The following is a 19,957-nucleotide window of genomic DNA, read 5'->3' on the forward strand; positions in this document are numbered from 1 at the left end:
AAAGGAGGGGAAGACATTGAGGAGACACAGACACCTGCAGACCTGCTTTCACTGCTCATGAAGCAACCCCCTTGCAGTTGGGGAGCTGGGGGGCTCAAATTGGGATCCTTAAGCCGGTCCTTTTACTTTGCAATTAACCGGCTATGCTACTGCCCGACCCTCTCTTGCTTTCTTTCTATGACCCCCTTCTCTCTGGATTTCTGGCTGCCTCTAGCCAATAAATAAAGATAGTAAAAAAAAATAATAATAAAGGGCAGGGGTAGATAGCATAATGGCTATGCAAACAGACTGTCATGCGTGAGGCTCCAAAGTCCCAGGTTCAATCCCCTGCACCATAAGCCAGAGATGATGATCAGTGCTCTGGTGAAAAATAAAATAAAATATAATAAAATAAAATAAAAATACCTCACCAATGTACCCCAGAACTTCCCCTTTCTAAAGCCCTACCCCAATAGGGGAATACAGAAACAGGCTGGGATATGGACCAACCTGGCAATGTCCATGTCCAGCAGAGAAGCAATTAAAGAAGCCAGACCTTCTACCTACTGCATCCCATAAAGAATTCTGGCCCATACTCCCAGAGGAATAAAGAATAGGGAAACTTCCAATGGAGGGGATGGAATAGTGAACTCTGGTGGTGGAAACTGTATGGAATTGTATCCCTGTTATCTTACAATCTTGTTAATCATTATTAAATCACTAATAAACTTAAAAACCTTCTAAAGGCGCCAGGTGGTGGCACACCTGGTTAAGTGCACACATCACAGTGTGCAAGGACCTAGGTTCAAGCCCTTGGTCCCCACCCGCTGGGGGAAAGCTGCACTAGTGGTGAAGTAGAAGAAGAGACTGAAGGTATCGCTCTGTCTCTTCCCCTCTCTATCTTCCTCTCCTCTCTCAATTTCTGTCTCTATCCAATAATAAGGAAATAAAAATATTTTAAAATAATAAAAATATGCATAGATGTGAGGGCTGAGCAGGTGGTACAGTGGTAGTGTAGACTTGCAATCAAGAGAAGTTCCAGCTTTGATCCCTGGCATCACCAACAGCTAGTAGCCAGAACTGAACAGCGCTCTGGTCAAAAAACAAGAACAAAACAAGCAAGCAAACAACAACAACAAAAACACAGTCAATAAATGTGACTTCTAAGCATGATTTGTAAACCTAAGCAAAATATTTTCTAGCAGCTCTCTGCTGTAAATGTTTGTCCTAGTAATAGCTTAAACTTCTTAAAATTTTTTAAAAATTATCTTTATTTGATAGAGATAGCCAAAAATTAAGAGGGTAGGGAAAGATAGAGAGGGAGAGAGAGAGAGAGACACCTGCAGCACTGCTTTACCACTTGCAAAGCTTTCCCTACAGGTGGGGACTGGGGGCTCGAACCCAGGTCCTTGTGCATTGTAACGTGTGCTCACCAGGTGTGCCACCACCCGGCCCCTAATAGCATAAACTTCTATAAAGGTGCTCATCACATAAGCATATGGCGCAGGAGCTACTATCAAACAACCAGCTGTGTGTGTCTGTGTGTGCACACACTCGACGTGGTCACATGTACATGCCCATGTGTATGATGAGGAAAGGGGAAGGAGGAGAGTCAAGAGTGTTGCTTATGAAAAAGACAGTGTGGGGATAAGATACAGGAAACGGGACATCTGGAACATTTTCCCTCTATCTGCTTAGATATTTCAGTGTTCATTGAGGTAATAAAATCTAAATTCAAAAAGAAGTTCCCTAAATGTTTCCCTCCCTGTGAAGTGCCATAGGTCTTAGGGTCACTACTTTCAGTAGATGACACATCTGGGAGGTCTATTTGACCAGATTAGTACTTCTCTCATTTAACTACATATTTTATGTCTTCTGTCATGTGACTTTCTGCCCTGCATTTCCCTCATATGAAAATTGAAAAGTGTTGGTTATCTTGGGGCCCTCAGTAATCTACTTGTCATTTATTTCTTTATTTTTAAAATTTAAAAAAAATATTTATTTTCCCTTTTGTTGCCCTTGTTTTATTGTTGTAGTTATTATTGTTGTTATTGATGTTGTTGTAGTTGGATAGGACAGAGAGAAATGGAGAGAGGAGGGGAAGACAGAGAGGGGGATAAGATAAGATAAGATAAGATAAGAGAGAAAGATAAGACACTTGCAGACCTGCTTTACCGCCTGTGAAGTGACTCCCCTGCAGGTGGGGAGCCGGGGGCTTGAACCAGGATCCTTAGGCAGGTCCTTGCACTTTGCACTACATGCGCTTAACCCACTGTGCTACCGCCCGACTCCCCTACTTGTCGTTTATTTAAGATTTATTTATTTTGCCTCCAGGGTTATCGCTGGGGCTCAGTGCCAGCACTATAAATCCACTGTTCCTGGAGGCTATTTTTCCCTTTTGCTGCCCTTGCTGTTTATTGTTGTTATTATTATTATTGTTGTCTTTGCTGTTATTGTTGTTGGATAGGACAGAAAGAAATGGAGAGAGGAGAGGAAGACAGAGGGGGGGAAAGAAAGATATATATAACCAAAATATATAAAGAGCTCAGCAAACTTAGCACCAAAAGAGCAAATGACCCCATCCAAAAATGGGCAGAGGATATGAACAGAACATTCACTCCAAAGGAGATCCAAAAGGCTAACAAACATATGAAAAACTGTTCCAGGTCACTGATTGTCAGAGAAATGCAAATTAAGACAACACTGAGATACCACCTCACTTCTGTAAGAATGGCATACATCAAAAAGGACAGCAGCAACTAATGCTGGAGAGGCTGTGGGGACAGAGGAACCTTTTTGCATTGCTGGTGGGAATGTAAATTGGTCCACCCTCTGTGGAGAGCAGTCTGGAAAACTCTCACAAGGCTAGACATGGACCTTCCATATGATCCAGTAATCCCTCTCCTGGGGTTATACCCCAAGGATTCCATAACACGCAACCAAAAAGAGGTGTGTACTCCTATGTTCATAGCAGCACAATTCATAATAGCTAAAACCTGGAAGCAACCCAGGTGCCCAACAACAGATGAGTGGCTGAGAAAGCTGTGGTATATATACACAATGGAATAGTATGCAGCTATCAAGAACAATGAACCCACCTTCTCTGACCCATCTTGGACAGAGCTAGAAGGAATTATGTCAAGTGAGCTAAGTCAGAAAGATAAAGATGAGTATGGAATGATCCCACTCATCAACAGAAGTTGAGAAAGAAGATCTGAAAGGGAAACTAAAAGCAGGAGCTGACTAAATTGAAAGTAGGGCACCAAAGTAAAAACCCTGTGGTGAGGGGCAGACATGCGGCTTCCTGGGCCGGTGGGGCGTGGAGGTTGGTGGGTGGGATGGGACACAGTCTTTTGGTGGTGGGAATGGTGTTTATGTACACTCCTAGTAAAGCGCAGTCATATAAATCACTAGTTAATTAATATGAGAGGGGGAAAATTAATTGTATGTCTCGAAATTTTTAACACACAGACTGAGTTTTTAATATATAGGCTGTGTATTTGATATGCAGACTCTCTCAAAAGCCTAGACCACGTAGATCAGAAGCAACCAGTGGCATAGCTATATACAAGATACTGGGTACTATACAGCAAACCCTAACAAAAGGACTTTTCAAAGTTAACCCAATTACCAAATATTGTGATGATAACATTAACTATCCATTGTCTTTTTGAACCCTAAGACAGCAGGAACCTCACATCTCCACTATAGAGCCTATATTTCCCCCAGTCCTGGAACCTTAGGATAGGGCCCACTTTCCTGCATGCCTCTCCCAATCCATATCAAATAATATTACATCAGCAGATCGCAACCTAATCAACGCAATGATTGCCACCTCAACATGCTTCAGCTCAGACTGTGTCCAGAGACTTCAGATGTGGAATGACAACCCTTCAGCTTCATCACTTGGATGAGACCTTTCCTTTCATAGTATTCTCTAATTCTATCCCAGGTGGATCACTCTATAACAAAGTCCCAGGACCTAGATATACACCAGATTCTGTGAGAGAGAGCATATGCTCACACTAAACTAGTGCAAAATATATACCTGAAAGCAGAAGTACACTACAGTTTGCAGTGAGTACCCCCTCAACACTTCCTCTCCACTATTCCAACCTTTGGGTCCATGATTGCTCTACCATTTGTTTGGCTTTGTATGTTAACTCTCTTCTCAGCCACCAGGTTCCAGATGCCATCAGGATGCCGACCAGGCTTCCCTGGACTGAAGACCCCACCAATGTGTCCTAGAGCTTCGTGTCCCCAGAGACCACCCTACTAGGGAAAGAGAGAGGCAGACTGGGAGTATGGACCAACCAGTCAACGTCCATGTTCAGTGGGGAAGCAATTACAGAAGTCAGACCTTCTACCTTCTGCAACCCACGACGACCCTGGGTCCATGCTCCCAGAGGGATAGAGAATGGGAAAGCTATCAGGGGAGGGGATGGGATATGGAGATTGGGTGGTGGGAATTGTGTGGAGTTATACCCCTCCTACCCTATGGCTTTGTTAATTTATCCTTTCTTAAATAAAAAATAAATAAAAAAAAAGATAGATAGATAGATAGACACCTGTGGACCTGTTTCACTGCCTGTGAAGCGACCCCCCCCCCCAAAGGTGAAGAGTCAGGGGGCTTGAATTAGGATCCTTATGCTGGTCCTTGCACTTTGCCATGAGCGCTTAACCCGCTACACTACAGCCCGCCCCCCAAGATTTATTTTTTATTTACTATGAGAGAGAGAGTGAGAGAGCAAGAGAGAAGGAGAGGGAGAAGGAGAGAGGAAAAGAGGTGGTATGGGGAGGGTGAGCAGGCAGAGGCCAAAGCACTACTCTGATACAGTTGGTGCTGGGGATCAGACTGGAACCACAGGCATGGGAGTCCAGGTGAGCCATTTCTCCAGCTGCTCTACTCATCCCCCCCTTCCCCAGGGCTATTTTGGGGCTGGTGCCTGCACTCTGAATCCACTGCTCCTGGAGGCTATTTTTTCCCCTTTGTTGCCTTTGTTGTTTATTATCGTTGTTGTTGTTGCTGTCACTGTTGTTGGATAGGACAGAGAGAAATCAAGAGAGGAGGGGAAGACAGAGAAGGGGAGAGAGACAGCTAGCTGCCTGGCCCCCTCCACTCATCTTTTACTGGCCTCCTGTGGAAACCCCCCACTCACCTCCACCTCTCCTGTCAGATCTTTGTACTTGTCACGGATGACAGGCAGAGCAGGTTTCTCACTTAGAGTGTTGGAACGGTCTCGGAAAGGTTGCTCCAAAGCAGGAGAAGGAGAAGCACGGTTTATTTCTTTATCACCAAGACTCAGACTCCTCTTGTGTGACCCTAGGGGAAGTGGAAAGCACAAACATTTTTGATTACTCAGGACAGTTCAGGTAGGGCTCCTTCCTTGCAAACATGATGATCCTCTTCACCCTTCATTAGCTGTTCTGTCAGAAGACATTCAGAAACACAACCCTCACTCATTCTGTATGGCAAGGTACACAGTGAATCCACTCATCTGCTCTCTCTTGCTTAGTTTTCCAGCCTTTAATTTCTTCAATTCAAAACTTTTGTCAACTATGAGAATATTAGAAGACTTTTCTTTCTATTAAAATCACTCCAGTTCAAGTAGTTTATTCTTTGAACACACTAATAACTATTAAAAATACTCATAAATGTGAGGGCTGGGCAGATAGTACAATGATAATGCACAAGACTCACATGCAAGAGAGGTCCCAGGTTTGATCCCTGGGATCAAATTCTTCCATAATTCTAAGTCCAGAAAAACTACTCTGGGGGACAAAAGTATCTTTCTCAATACCAGTACTTCAGAATTGTGCATTTTTCTAGGTTTGAGTCCCAGTGCCACATGGGAGTACCATGGCACTGGGGGAAACCAAAAAGACTGGCAAAAAAGAAAAAGAAAAAAGGGAGATCTAGAGATTGTGAAATCTCGATTTTTAATGTATTAGCAATTGTTTCACACTGTTAAAAAATTTTCTTTGTGGATTAATTAAAATAGGCCCATAGGGCTGGCAAAATAGCTCATTTGGATAGTGTACTGCTTTAATATGTGTGTAATTCAGGTTCAAGCCCAGCCCCTACCACATTGGTCTCTTTTACCATCTCTGTCTCTTTCTCTCTGAGAAGAAAAAAATTCATCTTGGAATGGCAGTGCCCTGGTGATAACAAAAAAGCAAAAACCGAAAAACAAGTCTGCAGACTGAATCCAGATCTACAACTAGCATGCTGCTATCTCTGGACTAAAAGAACCAGTTTGTAGCTAGAGACCAAGAGCAAAGTTAACTTGTCTACAAGTAGATCAAGTCCATTTCTCTGGCTCTTTTAACACAGTGTACCACTAACCAAACAAGCAAGCAAACAACAGGCATATGTTAAACTTGCCTGTAACCCAAAACCAGTTATCTGAGGGGTATTCCTTTAATTTCAGATCAGTCACAAAGAAGACTTTTAATGAGAAAGAGAGAATCAAGTATTAGTCTGGCATATGGCATGCTGGGAATCAAACTTGCAACCTCATGCTTGCAAGGCAGGCACTCTCACAGGCTGCTAGAGAAACTTAATTTTTTTTATTAGTTAATTAGTTTAATTCCACACCTTTTCTACCATTAGAGTTCTTTGTCCCCACTCCCTCCACTGAAAATTGCAATAGTTATCCCAAGATCACAGATATGGGTTATTATTTCTATAACTATCTATAGTTTTATATATTTGCCCATTTTTTTCTATAGTCCTGCTTTTTCTTCCTTTCTATGTTACATGTTCTTCTTTAAAAATTTTTTTTTTATAATTTTCTTTTTTTCTTTTCTTTTTTACCAGAGCACTGCTCACCTTTGGCTTATGGTAGTGTGGGGGATTGAACCTGGGACTTAGGAGCCTCAGGCATGAGAGTCTACTTGCATAACTATTATGTTATCTACCTCTGCCATTCTTTTTAAAAATTTATTCCCTTTTGTTGCCCTTGTTTTATTGTTGTTATTGATGTTGTCATTGTTGGATAGACAGAGAGTGTTGGTATGCTTCTAAAAACCCCTTCTGTTTCATTTGGTTTAAATCCCCCCTGCTTAACACTGCATTCTATTTACATAACACTGTATTCTATTTACATAACCTCTGTTAACAAGCACTACCTTCCCTCCAGGGCATTGGTGGTTTAGTGGTAGAATTCTCACCTGCTCCGCCCCCTCTCCTTGTCATACCCTGATTTTCACCAGTCACTTTTCTCTCCACCCTCTCTGCATCACATCCTGTTCCCACCCTACTGGGCTAGTATATTTATAATGACAAGATTGTAGTTTTTAGTTTAGCTTAGCTTGGTATAGATTGTGCTGCGTCTTCCATGAATAAAGAGATACTGCGTACAACCCAGCCATGAGTCCCGGGTCATCTGTTACCCGCCCGTGAAGCCAGCCCGGCGAAAACAACATAATGGTGCCTACAACATGGGACCGGACCTGCGCAACTCCCAGATGAGTGAAGACTTTGCCTACCTATGCACTATGGTCTTCTCTTCTACTTATGAAGACGTTTGCCAAAGCCTCTACTGTTTCATCATGAGACAGTTACTCTGTCTCTGGAACATTTTGCTTTGGGCCACACTTTGTTTCCCTGACCGGGAACTTTGGTTTCTTGTGACCCTAATCATAGAGCTTGGGAGATGCACTGAGATTTCTCCTTGGACTTTCTGGATTCCCTCTCCCATGTTTCCTGAGGAAAGGACTACATTTTGCTCCGGGCCACAGTTTGGTTCTTTATGACTGTGATCGTAGACCTTGGGATATGCATGGGGATTTCCACTGGGACTTTCTGGACTTCTCGCATGTTTCCCATGGAGAAGGACTACTCTAATTTGAGGAGCATTCTCCAGTACCCTGGCAGTCCCCAAGAATGGAGACACATGGTTAGTTCTACTCTCCTGATTGGATTCTTTCTTCGATGGGAAGACACTTTTAAAAATGGGTGCCTGAAGCAATCCAGCAGGAACAGTCAGAAGCACCCTAAATGGAATTTTGAGGAGCTTTTTGGACTAGGACGCCCTCCGGGGACTCTTGGTGCTACATGGTGAGATCTGTTTCGTAAGAGAGTGATTTGAATGACTGAATTTTTGTTTGACATTGACTTAAAAAAAAAAAATGCTGGACACAGCCATGATTTCTAGAGACATCCAGAAACAATAAAAAAAATTGTTTTTTCCTCCTTTGATTTCTTTTTTTATGTCTTGGCATAAATCTGAAATGCTTAATCCTGAAAACAGTATGAGTTATGGGCGGGGCAGACAGTGCAATGATTATGTTAATTATTCTCATGCCTGAGGCTTTTAACCGTGGTTCTTCTGTTTACCTTTCCACATTTTATTGAGTTTAAACTGTTTAAGCAACCTTAAAATCATACTAGAAAGGACTTCCAATTATAATGGAGTTATCAATTATAGTAAACTTTTAATCTGCTACAAGTTTTATTTGACAAGTGAATTTCAGCTGTCAAGTCTTCACATGAAAAAGCATCTACTCAAATGGAATTCCTGGAAATCCATTTGGATCCTGTTCTCTGACACCACCCACAAGATGGAATGACTACAACACACCCCCGGAAACCAATGATGTGACCTGGCACGACCTGAAGAAACAGATTCACAGACTCCAAAGATCACTCTCTACAGAAAAGCAGAATTCTGGTGGCTGATATTCCCCATTGAGACAGACATGCAGCGTTTCATCCCTTGGCATTTTCTTCTGTGGTCAGCTACTATGGACTGACACTTCCATCGGACTTACTGGTACACGCTGCTGTGTTTCTCAAAGACTAACTTCAGCCAATTGCCTTGAGACTTTATAGACCATGTCCCATCGCCTGCAGGTTCTGTCCCCAGAGGCAGAAAACTCCTCATCCTTATTAGGTTATGCCCACAGAGGCAGGAAACGCCCTTTGAGGCAAGAGATGCCCCCAGAGGCATGAAGCGCTCTCAGAGGCAAGAAATGCCCTTTCGCCTGCTAAGCCTTGCCCTTTGAGGCAAGAAACGTTCCCCTTGGCATCACACTGGTTATTGCTGCTCGCCTATTTTGTTTTCCATGTCTTATGCCAGTTCTTTTGAAAACGCCTGTACGATATAGGTTTCTGTTCACCCCACAATCCTGATACTATGGCCATTAGTTAAAAAGAAAGGGGGAATTGTTGGCATGTTTCTAATTCTACTTCTAAAAACCTTTTCTGTTTCATTTGGTTTAAATCCCCCCTGCTTAACACTGCATTCGATTTACATAACCACTGTATTCTATTTACATAACCACTATTAACAAGCACCACCCTCCCTCCAGGGCATTGGTGGTTCAGTGATAGAATTCTTGCCTGCTCCGCCCCCTCTCCTTGTCATACCCTGATTTTCACCAGTCACTTTTCTCTCCACCCTCTCTGCGTCACATCCTGTTCCCACCCTACTGGGTTAGTATATTTATAAGGACAAGATAAGATTGTTTGTAGTTTTTAGTTTAGCTTAGCTCGGCTTAGATTGTGTTGCGTCCTGCATGAATAAAGAGATACTGCCTACAGCTCAACCATGAGTCCCTGGTCGTTTGTTACCCGCCCGTGAAGCCAGCCTGTTGAAAACAACAAGAGAGAAATGGAGAGAGGAGGGGAAGACAGAGAGGGGGAGAGAAAGAGACCTGCAGACCTGCTTCGCTTTGCTTGTGAAGCGACTCCCCTGCAGGTGGGAAGCTGGGGGTTGGAACCGGGATCCTTGTCTTTGTCCTTTGTGCCAGGTGCGCTTAACCGGCTGTGCTATTGCTAGACTCCCCTCTGCCATTCTTTTTTTTTTTTTAATTTTTTATTATCGTGTGCAGTGGATAAAGCATTCAATTTTCAACCATGAGGTCCTGAGTTCAATCTCTGGCAGCACATGTGCCAGAGTGGTATCTGGGTCTTTCTCTTTCTGTCTTTCTCATGAATAAATAAATAAGTTCTTAAAAAAATTTTTTATTATCTTTATTGATCTGACAGAGACAGTCAAATTGAGAGGAAGGGGGAGATAGAGAGGGAGAGAGACAGACACACCTGCAGCACTGCTTCACCACTTACAAAGTTTTCTCCCTGCAGGTGGGGACTGGGATCCTTGCGAATTGTAACCTGTGCAGTCAACCAAGTGTGTACCACACCACCTCACCCCCGTATCTACTACTTCTGAGTATCTTTCCTTCCCCCACACTCCCTTTTCTCTCTCTGGGTCCTGATGGAACTGGAGTTCAGAGCCCTCTGGTCATCTTCCCTAAAACTTTACCTTAACATTTACCCCCAGAATTCTTCTTCTTCTTCTTTTTTTTTTTAACCTCCAGGGTTATTGCTGGGGTTCAGTGCCTGCATCATGAATCCACTGCTCCTGGAGGCTATTTTTTTTTCCCTTTTGTTGTCCTTGCTGTTCTCTTGTTGTGGTCATTATTATTGTTGTTGTTGTTACTGATGTCATTGTTGTTGGATAGGACAGAGAAAATGGTAAGGGGAGGGAAAGACAGAGTGGGGGAGAGAAAGATAGACACCTGCAGACCTGCTTCACTGCTTGTGAAGTGACTCCCCTGCAGGTAGGGAGCCAGGGGCTCGAACCGGGATCCTTAAACCAATCCTTGCATATTGTGTCATGTGCACTTAACCTGCTGTGTTACCGTGACCTCCCAAAAAAATTCTTTATGGGGTACAGAATGTGGAAGATCTGGCTACTGTAACTGCTTCTCTGTAGATGAACTTTTTGGAGATAGGAAAAGAGACAGAGAGACACCTGTAGTACTTGTTTCACCGCTCATGAAGCTTGAAGGTGGGATGTAGGGGTTCAAATCCCAGTTCTTGCACATGGTGACATGTGTGCTTAACCAGGTGAATCACCTCCAGGCCCCCATTTTTACTTTGTTATTTTGTTTGATAGGACAGAAAGAAGTCAAGGAGTGGGGGAGATAGAGAGACATCAGCAGCACTGCTTCACTGCATGTGAAGCTGCCCCCTGCAGGTGGGGGCTCGGGGCTTGAACCCAGATCCTTGTGCATGTTAATGTGCTCTTAACTGGTGTGCCACTGGCTGGCCCCACCCCCCACCCCTGCCCCCAGAGAAACCTTTTTATAGTTATCTATAATGGACCTTAATTCAGAGTTTGAAAAATCTATTTCTAGGTCACTTGAGATAATGCACATGTTACAATGACAACCAAAGTTAGAGCCTCTGTTACCCATCTGCAGGGGGATAGCTTCACAAGTAGTAAAGTAGTAAAAGTAGCAAAATTCTCCTTCCCTCTTGATTTCTGTCTCTATCCAAAAAAATACTAAATAAAAATAATTTTAAAAAGGAAATTGGTGGTCCGGGAGGTGGCGCAGTGGATAAAGCATCGGACTCTCAAGCATGAGGTCCGGAGTTCAATCCCTGGTAGCACATGTACCAGAGTGATGTCTGGTTCTTTCTCTCTTTCCTCCTATCTTTCTCATTAATAAATAAATAAAATCTTAAAAAAAAAAAAAAGGAAAATATATTTCCAGCTAAACCAGGAACATTTTATTCTTATTTAGTATTTTTTTTTTGTTAATTGTCACCAGGATTATCACTGAGATTCAGCGCCTACATGATGAATCCACTGCTCCTGGCAGCCATTTTCCTTTTCCTTTTTTTTTTTTTTTTTTTAAGAAAAAATGGAGAGAGATGGGAACTAGAGAGTGAGATAGAAAAAAAGACAGAAACACCTGTAGCATAGCTAGCCACTATGAAGCCTCCCATCCTGCAGGTGGGGGCTTGGGGCTTGAACTCAGGTCATCATATAAGGTAACATGTTCACTCTACTGGGTGTGCCACCACCTGGCCCACTTAATGGCATTCTTATGAACATCTAGCAGTCTGGAAGGTTGCACAGCGGGTAGAGCACCTGATATGCCAAGATGAGGTCCTAAATTCAATCCCTGCTGTCGAATGCTCTGATTTTTTTCTCCCTCTCATTCATAAATAAAATATTAAAAAAGAGAAAAAAGAGCAAATACCTAATATCTCAGTGGAAGAAACCTCAACAGTAAAATCTATGTTAAAAGCTACTCACCTTGAACAGAAAGGTCAAAGGTTGCCAGCTCACTTTTGATCATTTCTTCACTGGATTTCATTTTGCTTTGTGAATTGGCCAATAAAAAGTCAAACTTGCTGATTTTGGGTTTTTCACTCTGAAACTCCCCAAAGTCATCTGCGCATTCTTTGGGAGTACCATGAGAAGCACTGCTGGGTGCTGGGCTTGCACATGTGGCTTCTTGGCTTCGTTCAGGAGGCAGGTCCTGTCTTGTAAAGTCTTTATAGTCACCACTTTCATATTCCTTTTGCTCACTGGCCTGAGGAACCACATCTTTAAAACTGGCAAAGGCTGGGAAGGTAGCTTCTGGAAGAGCATCTTCACTTGAAAAGTTTGCTGCTCTGGAGAGAGATGCCATGGTGATATTTTCAGAGCTGCCAAATGACGTCTCTTTCTTTTGAAGAATGGAGGCAGCTGAAGAGGAGCTACTTCCTGCTGAGAGGACAAATGGAGAGAGTTTTCTGCCCTGAGATGCATCATCCCTGTCTGACCAGTCATAGCTTGTAAGTGTGCTCACTGCAAAATTGCTACTGTAGGTTCCAAAAGCAGCATATTTTAAGTCCTCTATATCTGAAAGGGAAACAAGACCCCACAATTAGAGGCAGGCTCTTAATTTAGGCAATCTGCCCTCAACTATGCAGAAGCAAAATGTCTAGCTTATTTGACTAGTTCTATGCTATGTTGGAGTTAACTAAATTTAGATCTTGAACTAAAATAAAGGAGTTGATCTGCAATATCTGATCTTTAAAAATCCACAGTATTCTTGAGTTGGCATTTATATTTAGATACAGAGAAGCATTGTTTTTGGGTATAAAAATAGTAGAAAAAAAGTTCTTTGACCAATTTGCATACTTCTTGATATATGACTAGAATCATTTAATAAATTGTCTATTCACTTATAAACTTTAAAATAAAGTTGCAATATTTTCTGCCTAAAACATGTCTTTTTTGTCTTGCTTGACTGCTAGAAAATCTTTTTCTCTACTTTTTCTTTTTTTTTTTTTTCCTCCAGGATTATTGCTGGGGCTTAGTGCTAGCACTACAAATCCACTGCTTCTGGAAGCCATTTTTCATTTTTATTGGATAGGACACAGAGGAAACAGAAGGGAGAGGAAGATATACAGGGAGAGAGAAAGATAGATACCTGCAGACCTGCTTCACTGCTTGTGAAGTGACCCCACTGCAGGTGGGGGGAGTCAGGAGCTTGAACTGGGTTCCTTATGCTAGTCCTTGTGCTTTCTCCTATGTGAGCTTAACGCAGTGTGCCACTGCCTGGCCCCCCAGAAAATCTTCTTTTAAACAGTGGTCATATGAAATGTACATAAAAACTAAAAACCAACAGCTTCATAAAATTAAATTGGTATTTAATTTTTAATCAGTTACTAGAAGTTTCTGTCTCAGGCAAGATTAAATATGAGGTTTTTAAGTAATTACTTACCTAGTTGTTATTTTGCCATTATGGACGTCATATTGCTGTGATGGAGTATGAGGAAAAAAAAAATTCTAATCTACTCTAGTCTCTTAAAAAAAAAAAAAGTAAAGTTCTGGGACTTCTGGGGTTCTTATTTCTCCTTCAACTTTTGGTAACCTCTCATTATTTGAAAAACAAAAAGAAATCAAGAAGAAGCATAACGAATGTTGGGGCAGCAGACTCATTTTACAAAGCATTCTTACTATGTGTAAAGAATTTAAGAGGTAGCAGAAAAATGTAGGCTTTAAAATCTGACAGACTGGGGTTCAACTTTCAACTCTGCTACTCAAGGGACACTAGGCAAGCTATTTCAGCTTTAGCTTGCTTATCTGTAAAATAAAGAAGAGTGTGGACTGTGATGTGACCATTCAGTGATAATGTGTGTCAAGGGCCCTGCTCAGTGAACAATACATAGTAATGATTATTTGTACAGTACACCCCAGCCTCAAATCAGATGCTGCTTAAGACCTAAAATAAAATGACTTCATAGTTAAGTGCAAAAAGGCAACTCATCATTTTAGTGGCCTTACTAGAGAAAATGTTTTTTTTTTTTTTTGCACACATATGCTTTCTTCTTTTGTCATCATCAGGGCTTCACTGCTCTGGGATGATATATATATGGAGTGGGCAGAGGTTACATAGGCTTCTATGCTGAATATGGGCCCCAGATCAAATTTATGGGGTTTACAGTTTTATATACTATCCCATATTTGGGAGCTATTCTCTTTCCTGATCCAGCTTTCTAGTCCTTTTTCCAACTATGACATCATCTCCCTAAACAATAACCTGGGTCCACCTGCATATTAGATGTAAGTCTCAGGCAAAAACTAGTAAAGTCATGGGCCCTCTACTAGCTTTTTCCAAAACAGAGACCCAAATCTTCACTTGCAATATTCTTGCCTTTAGGTTCATGAATAGTCAACATTTTGTTCTGCTTTATATATTAACTCTTTTTCAGACACCAGGTTCCAGATGCTACCATAATGCCAACCTGACTTCCCTGGGCAGAGGATCCCACCATGTGTCTTGGAGCCCCACCTCCCCAGATCCCTGCCCCACTAGGGAAAGAGAGAGACAGGATAGGAATATGGATCGACCTGCCAACGCCCATGTTCAGTGGGGAAGCAATTACAGAAGCCAGACCTTCTACCTTCTGCACCCCATAATGATCCTGGGTCCATTTTATAAATAAAACTAAAAAAAAAGACATTAAAGATGGGGTTGGAGGGTGGTGTACTACCCTGCACAAGGACCTTGGCTCAAGCTCCTGGTCTTACAAGTGGTGAAACAGATCTATAGGTGTCTCTTTCTTTTTCAATCTCTATCTGTGCCCTCCCTGCTTTTCCCTGCTCAGCTCTGGCTTCTGATGGTGGTGGTGGTGTTGGGGGATGAACCTGGAATTTTGGAACCTGAGGCATGAGAATCTGTTTGTATAACCACCACGCTATCTCTCCTTTCCCTCTCAATCTCTCTCTGCCCTATTAAATAGAGAAAAAAGAAAGTCTGAGTGGTGCTACAACTGGTTGAGTACACATTGCAGTTTATAAGGCCCCAGGTTCAAGCCTCTGGTCCCCACCTGCAGAAAGGAAGCATTATAAGTGGTGAAGCAGTGCTGCAGGTATCTCTCTATCTTCCCTTCTCAATCTCTGTTCCTACCCAAAATAAATAAATATTTGAAAAAATGGTATTTAGGAGCAGGGATAGACAGCATAATGATTATGCAAAGAGACTCTGATGCCTGAGGCTCCAAAGTCCCAGTGTTGATCCCCTGCACCACCATAAGCCAGATCTGAGCAGTGCTCTGGTAAAGAATAAACAAATGAAAAAATAAAATTAAAAAAATAAATAAATAAAGGTATTTTTTTTAAAAAAGGAGAAAAAAATGGCTGCCAGGAGCAGTGGATTAGTGGTGCTGGCACTGAGTGCCAGTGATAATGTTGGTGGTAGTAGATAAGTAAATTAAAGCAACTGTAAGAACTACAACAGAACTGGAAAGAGAACAAGGAAAAATTCATGTTTTACTTTGTAATCACTGAAATTTACTATAGATGGTTTTTCAATCTGATAGCTGAATTCTGAAAATTACAAGAAGAAAAAGGAAAATGAAAATGGGAAACAGATGAAGTAAAATAAACAGAATCATTACTATGTTTCTCTTGGCTAGCTCTTAGACTGTGGTAGGTTGAACTGCAACAACACAAAAATAATACACCAACTATATGTTTTAATAACAGTATTATTAATGTATATTTGAAACCAAGAATGTCCTATTATACAGGCCAAAAGAATAAACTACAACCTGCTTTCCACCATGGACCTCAAATCAAGGCCTGGGTTTCTTAATCATGTTGGCAAGTAACCCTACCAGTCTCTTTCATAAGCTTGATTCAGATCCCTTCAGAACAAATACTACACACAAAAGCAAGATATTTCTTGGAACAAAGACTGAATTACCACTAAAGAACACAGAAACTACAGTAACCAACTGCACATTTTCTACAACTGTAAGCATATGCCAAAGTGATGAAAATGTATTGGCTTTTGGGAAAGGGGCACAGGAAAGGGAATGGAGACATGTGCAGATTCTCTAATGTTTATATAGCAACAGCAATGTTCACTGAACTATAGTTTACTTTCCAACATGGATTTAATTTAAATTTTACTTACTAAAACAAACTATGACATATTTAGACTTTTTTCTTTTAAATTTTTATTATCTTTATTTACTGATTGAATAGAGACAGCCAGAAATAGAGAGGGAAGGGGTTGATAGGGATCGAGACAGAGAGACAGACACCTGCAACACTGCTTCACCATTCACAAAGTTTTCACTCTGCATATATTTATATATTTTAAACCAAAGCACTGCTTGGCTCTGGCTTATGTTGGTGCTGGGGACTGAATTTGGGAACTCAAAAGCCTCAGGCATGAAAGTCTTTTGTATATAACGATTATGCTATGGCCCCAACTCAATATAATAACATTTTCTATAAACTCTAAAACTTGCTTAGGGGGTTGGGTGGTGGTGCACTGGGTTAAGCACACGCAGTATGAAGTGCAAGGATCCTGGTTTGAGCCCCCAGATCCCCACCTACAAGGGAGTCACTTCACAAGTGGTGAGACAGGTTTGCAGGTGTCTTTCTCTCCTCCTGTCTTCCCTTCCCCTCTTAATTTCTCTCTGTCCTATCCAATAAAATGGAAAAAATGGCCTCCAGAAGCAGTGGATTCACAGTGCAGACAATGAGCCCCAGCTATATCCCTGGAGGCAAAAAACAAACAAAAAAACAAACAAAAAAGGTTTTTGCTTATAACATCCAAAAACCCTGAAAGGTATAAAACAGGGGCAATAGTAGTCAGTATATGATAGGCTATAAAATATTGATATTGCTTTACAGTGTTTCCTAAACTGCACAGAAATCTCCCAATTGTGGTTGAGGGAGATAGCATAGTGGTTTCCACAGGGCTATTGGGCTCTCCCTAGCATAGTGGTTATACAAAAAAACTTTCATGCTTGAGGCTCCAAGGTCTCAGTTTCAATCTCCTGTACCATCTTAAATCATATTTGAACAGTATTCTGGTAAAGAATGAATAAATAGGGAATCAGGCAGCGGTTAAGCACAGGTGGCACAAAGCACAAGGACAGGGGAAAGGATCCCGGTTCAAGCCCCCGGCTCCCCACCTGCAGGGGAGTCGCTTCACAAGCAGTGCAGGTCTGCAGGTGTCTATCTTTCTCTCCCTCTCCTCTCTCCATTTCTCTCTGTCCTGTCCAACAATGAAGACATCAATAACAACAATAATAACTACAACAATAAAACAAGGGGAAAAACAAAGGGAAAATGAATAAATATTTTAAAAAATTTAAAAGAATAAATAAATATAATTTAAAAAGTTAAAAAATAATAAAGAAATCTCTCAATTTTCACTTTACTGACTTGCATAAATTAATGGTTTAAGTTACATCCAGGCTGTCTTGTAAGCATCTTCAAACCTCTGGCTTTCTAGATCAATGCTTCCATTTTTAATTAATTTACTATTATTAGTAAATACATTACTATTTACCAGAATACTGTTTAGCTGTGGATTATGGGGCTGCTAGGAATTAGAATCTTGAACTTCAGGAGCCTTGGGCATGAACATCTTTTGCATAACTACTAGGCTGTCTAAGGCTGCCACTCTTCCCTCATCCTCATGTTTTAGTTTTTGGTGTTTTTTTTTTTTTTTCTTTTTTTTGTCTCCAGGGTTATTGCTGGGGCTTGGTGCCTGCACTATGAATCCACTGCTCCTGGAAGCCATCTTTTTCTAAAATTTAATTTTTTTATTTATTTTTACCAGAGAACTGAGAATCTCTTTGAATAACCATTATGCTATCTACCCCCCCCCAAGTCATCTTTTTCCCATTGCTGCTGTTTTTGGATAGGACAGAGAGAAATTGGAAGAGGAGGGGAAGACAGGGGGAGAGAAAGACAGAGACACCTGCAGACCTGCTTCACTGCTTGTGAAGCCATCCCCCTGCAGGTGGGGAGCAGAGGGCTCGAACCAGGATCCTTACACAGATCCTTACACTATGTGCACTTTAACCTGATGCACTACTGCCTGGCCCCCATGTTTTAGTTTTAATAAAAAGTGGCAGATGGGGGGGATAGCATAATGGTTATGCAAACAGATTCTCCCATCTGAGTCTCTGAGGTCCCAGGTACAATACCCCAGAGTTGAGATGACTGAGAACTACCTCACCCAGTATAGTATTTGCTTTACCAGTTATGTAAGGCCCTGGGTTTGAGCTCCAACACTGTGGGAAACTCCATGTATTATAGGTATTGTGGTATCTCCCCTCCTTTCTCTCATTCCTTCTATTTAAAAATAAAAGAGAGTGGGAAAGTTGGTCTTAGAACGGAAGCATCACGCATTTTTGAAGTTCTGGTGCCAACAAAAAGAAAAGTGGCAATAGCTAAGCAGAGGAGATAGACAGGAATCTAGAGCATACTCCAGTACATGCACTGCTGTGGATTCAACTAGGGATCTCAGCCATGCAAGTCTCTACCAGTTGGGCCATTTCCCCAGTCACTGCCCTGAATTTCAAATAAAAACTCATCAAATGAGCATAGGAAAGGGCATTTACAATGAGGTCTTCTGACCATGCAAGGGAGAGAGTAGCACCCAAAAAATTCTCCCTATGAATTTTCCCAAACAACTTATCAAAAGTATTAGAGTGTGCTCTTAACCAGGTGAGCCATCGCCTGGCCACCTCCCTTCTTTTATTCTCTCAAATGGCAATCACCCATGGTTTAATTTCCTTTATTTCTCTGTTTAAGAAAAAAACAAAATAAAGACTCAAATTATAAGATTATAATTTATAATTATAAGATATAATTTAAATACAATATTTAAATCATGAAAATACCCTTTTTGCCAAGGTTTTTGACCTGAAAGATAATAACATCCCTAGATTTTTTTATGTTATATTTTACAACAAAAAAATATCTCCCAAATCTGGCCTACTCTTACTACTAACTCTTCTTCCTTTTTTTAAAATTTAAGATTAAAAAAAATTTATTTATTCCTTTTTGTTGCCCTTGTTTTATTGTTGTAGTTACTATTGTTGTTGGATAGGACAGAGAGAAATGGAGAGAGGAGGGGAAGACAGAGAGGGAGAGAGAAAGATAGACACCTGCAGACCTGCTTCACCACTTGTGAAGTGACTCCCCTGCAGGTGGGGAGCCGGGGGCTCGAACCAGGAGCCTTAAACCGGTCCTTGAGATTTACACCAGTCCTTGAGCTATGTGCTATGTGCACTTAATCCTCTGTGCTACCACCTGACTCCCAGTCATTTAAAATTTTATTTATTTATGAGAAAGGAAGAGAGAGAAAGAACCAAATATCATTCTTGCATATGTGCTGCTGGGGATAGAACTTGGGACCACATGTTTGAGAGTCCAATGCTTTATCCACTGTGCCGCCTCCTGAACCATACTATTAACTCTTCTAGTTCTCTAGAATTTTTTTTGGTCCAAAAACAGGAATGGTGGATCAGCAAGATATTACACCAGTGAAGGTGCCTGCTTTGTCATGTGTGTGACCCAGGTTTGAGCCCGGGCCCCAATGAGCCCGGGGAAACTTTGGTGCCATAGTGTCTTTTCCTCTTTTACTTCTTTCTCTTTTTATCTGAAAAAGCTGGACTGGAGTAGCGAAGCCTCAGTGGCAGTGTACTGGAATTGTGTGCAAGAAGTCCCAGGTTACAGCTGCAGCACCACTAATAGTCAGAGATGAGTAGTACTTGGTCAGAAAAACAAAATAGGAAAAAGAAAATGGTTTAAAGCCTACTTTGTGAAATATTCCATAGAAGTCATTTTAAGAAATTGCATTATGGAGGAGGAATAAAAATGACCAAAGGCAGCTTCTAAAGTTGGAAAAACAATGTGCTCTACAATGA

General features: G+C 41.5%; 1 protein-coding gene across 13 annotated transcripts in view; it reads right to left on the reverse strand.

Moving 5' to 3' along the window:
* Positions 1 to 19,957, reverse strand: part of SYNRG (synergin gamma) — a 116,550-nt gene that overhangs the window by 36,538 nt on the left and 60,055 nt on the right. For 10 of the 13 annotated variants that reach the window (XR_009553119.1, XM_060203927.1, XM_060203923.1 and 7 more), the window contains 2 exons: positions 12,036 to 12,626; positions 5,139 to 5,302 (listed from right to left, as the gene is read on the reverse strand). Coding sequence is in view for 12 of the 13 variants with exons in the window: in XM_060203927.1 (XP_060059910.1) it covers positions 5,139 to 5,302; positions 12,036 to 12,626 (755 nt within the window). In the remaining variant the exon portion in view is untranslated. The remainder of the gene's footprint in view (positions 1 to 5,138; positions 5,303 to 12,035; positions 12,627 to 19,957) is intronic. The other 3 variants (XM_060203926.1, XM_060203921.1, XM_060203928.1) reach the window with 1 other exon arrangement.

This window comes from Erinaceus europaeus, chromosome 12 (assembly GCF_950295315.1).
Source record: "Erinaceus europaeus chromosome 12, mEriEur2.1, whole genome shotgun sequence".
In the NCBI taxonomy this organism is placed as follows: domain Eukaryota; kingdom Metazoa; phylum Chordata; class Mammalia; order Eulipotyphla; family Erinaceidae; genus Erinaceus; species Erinaceus europaeus.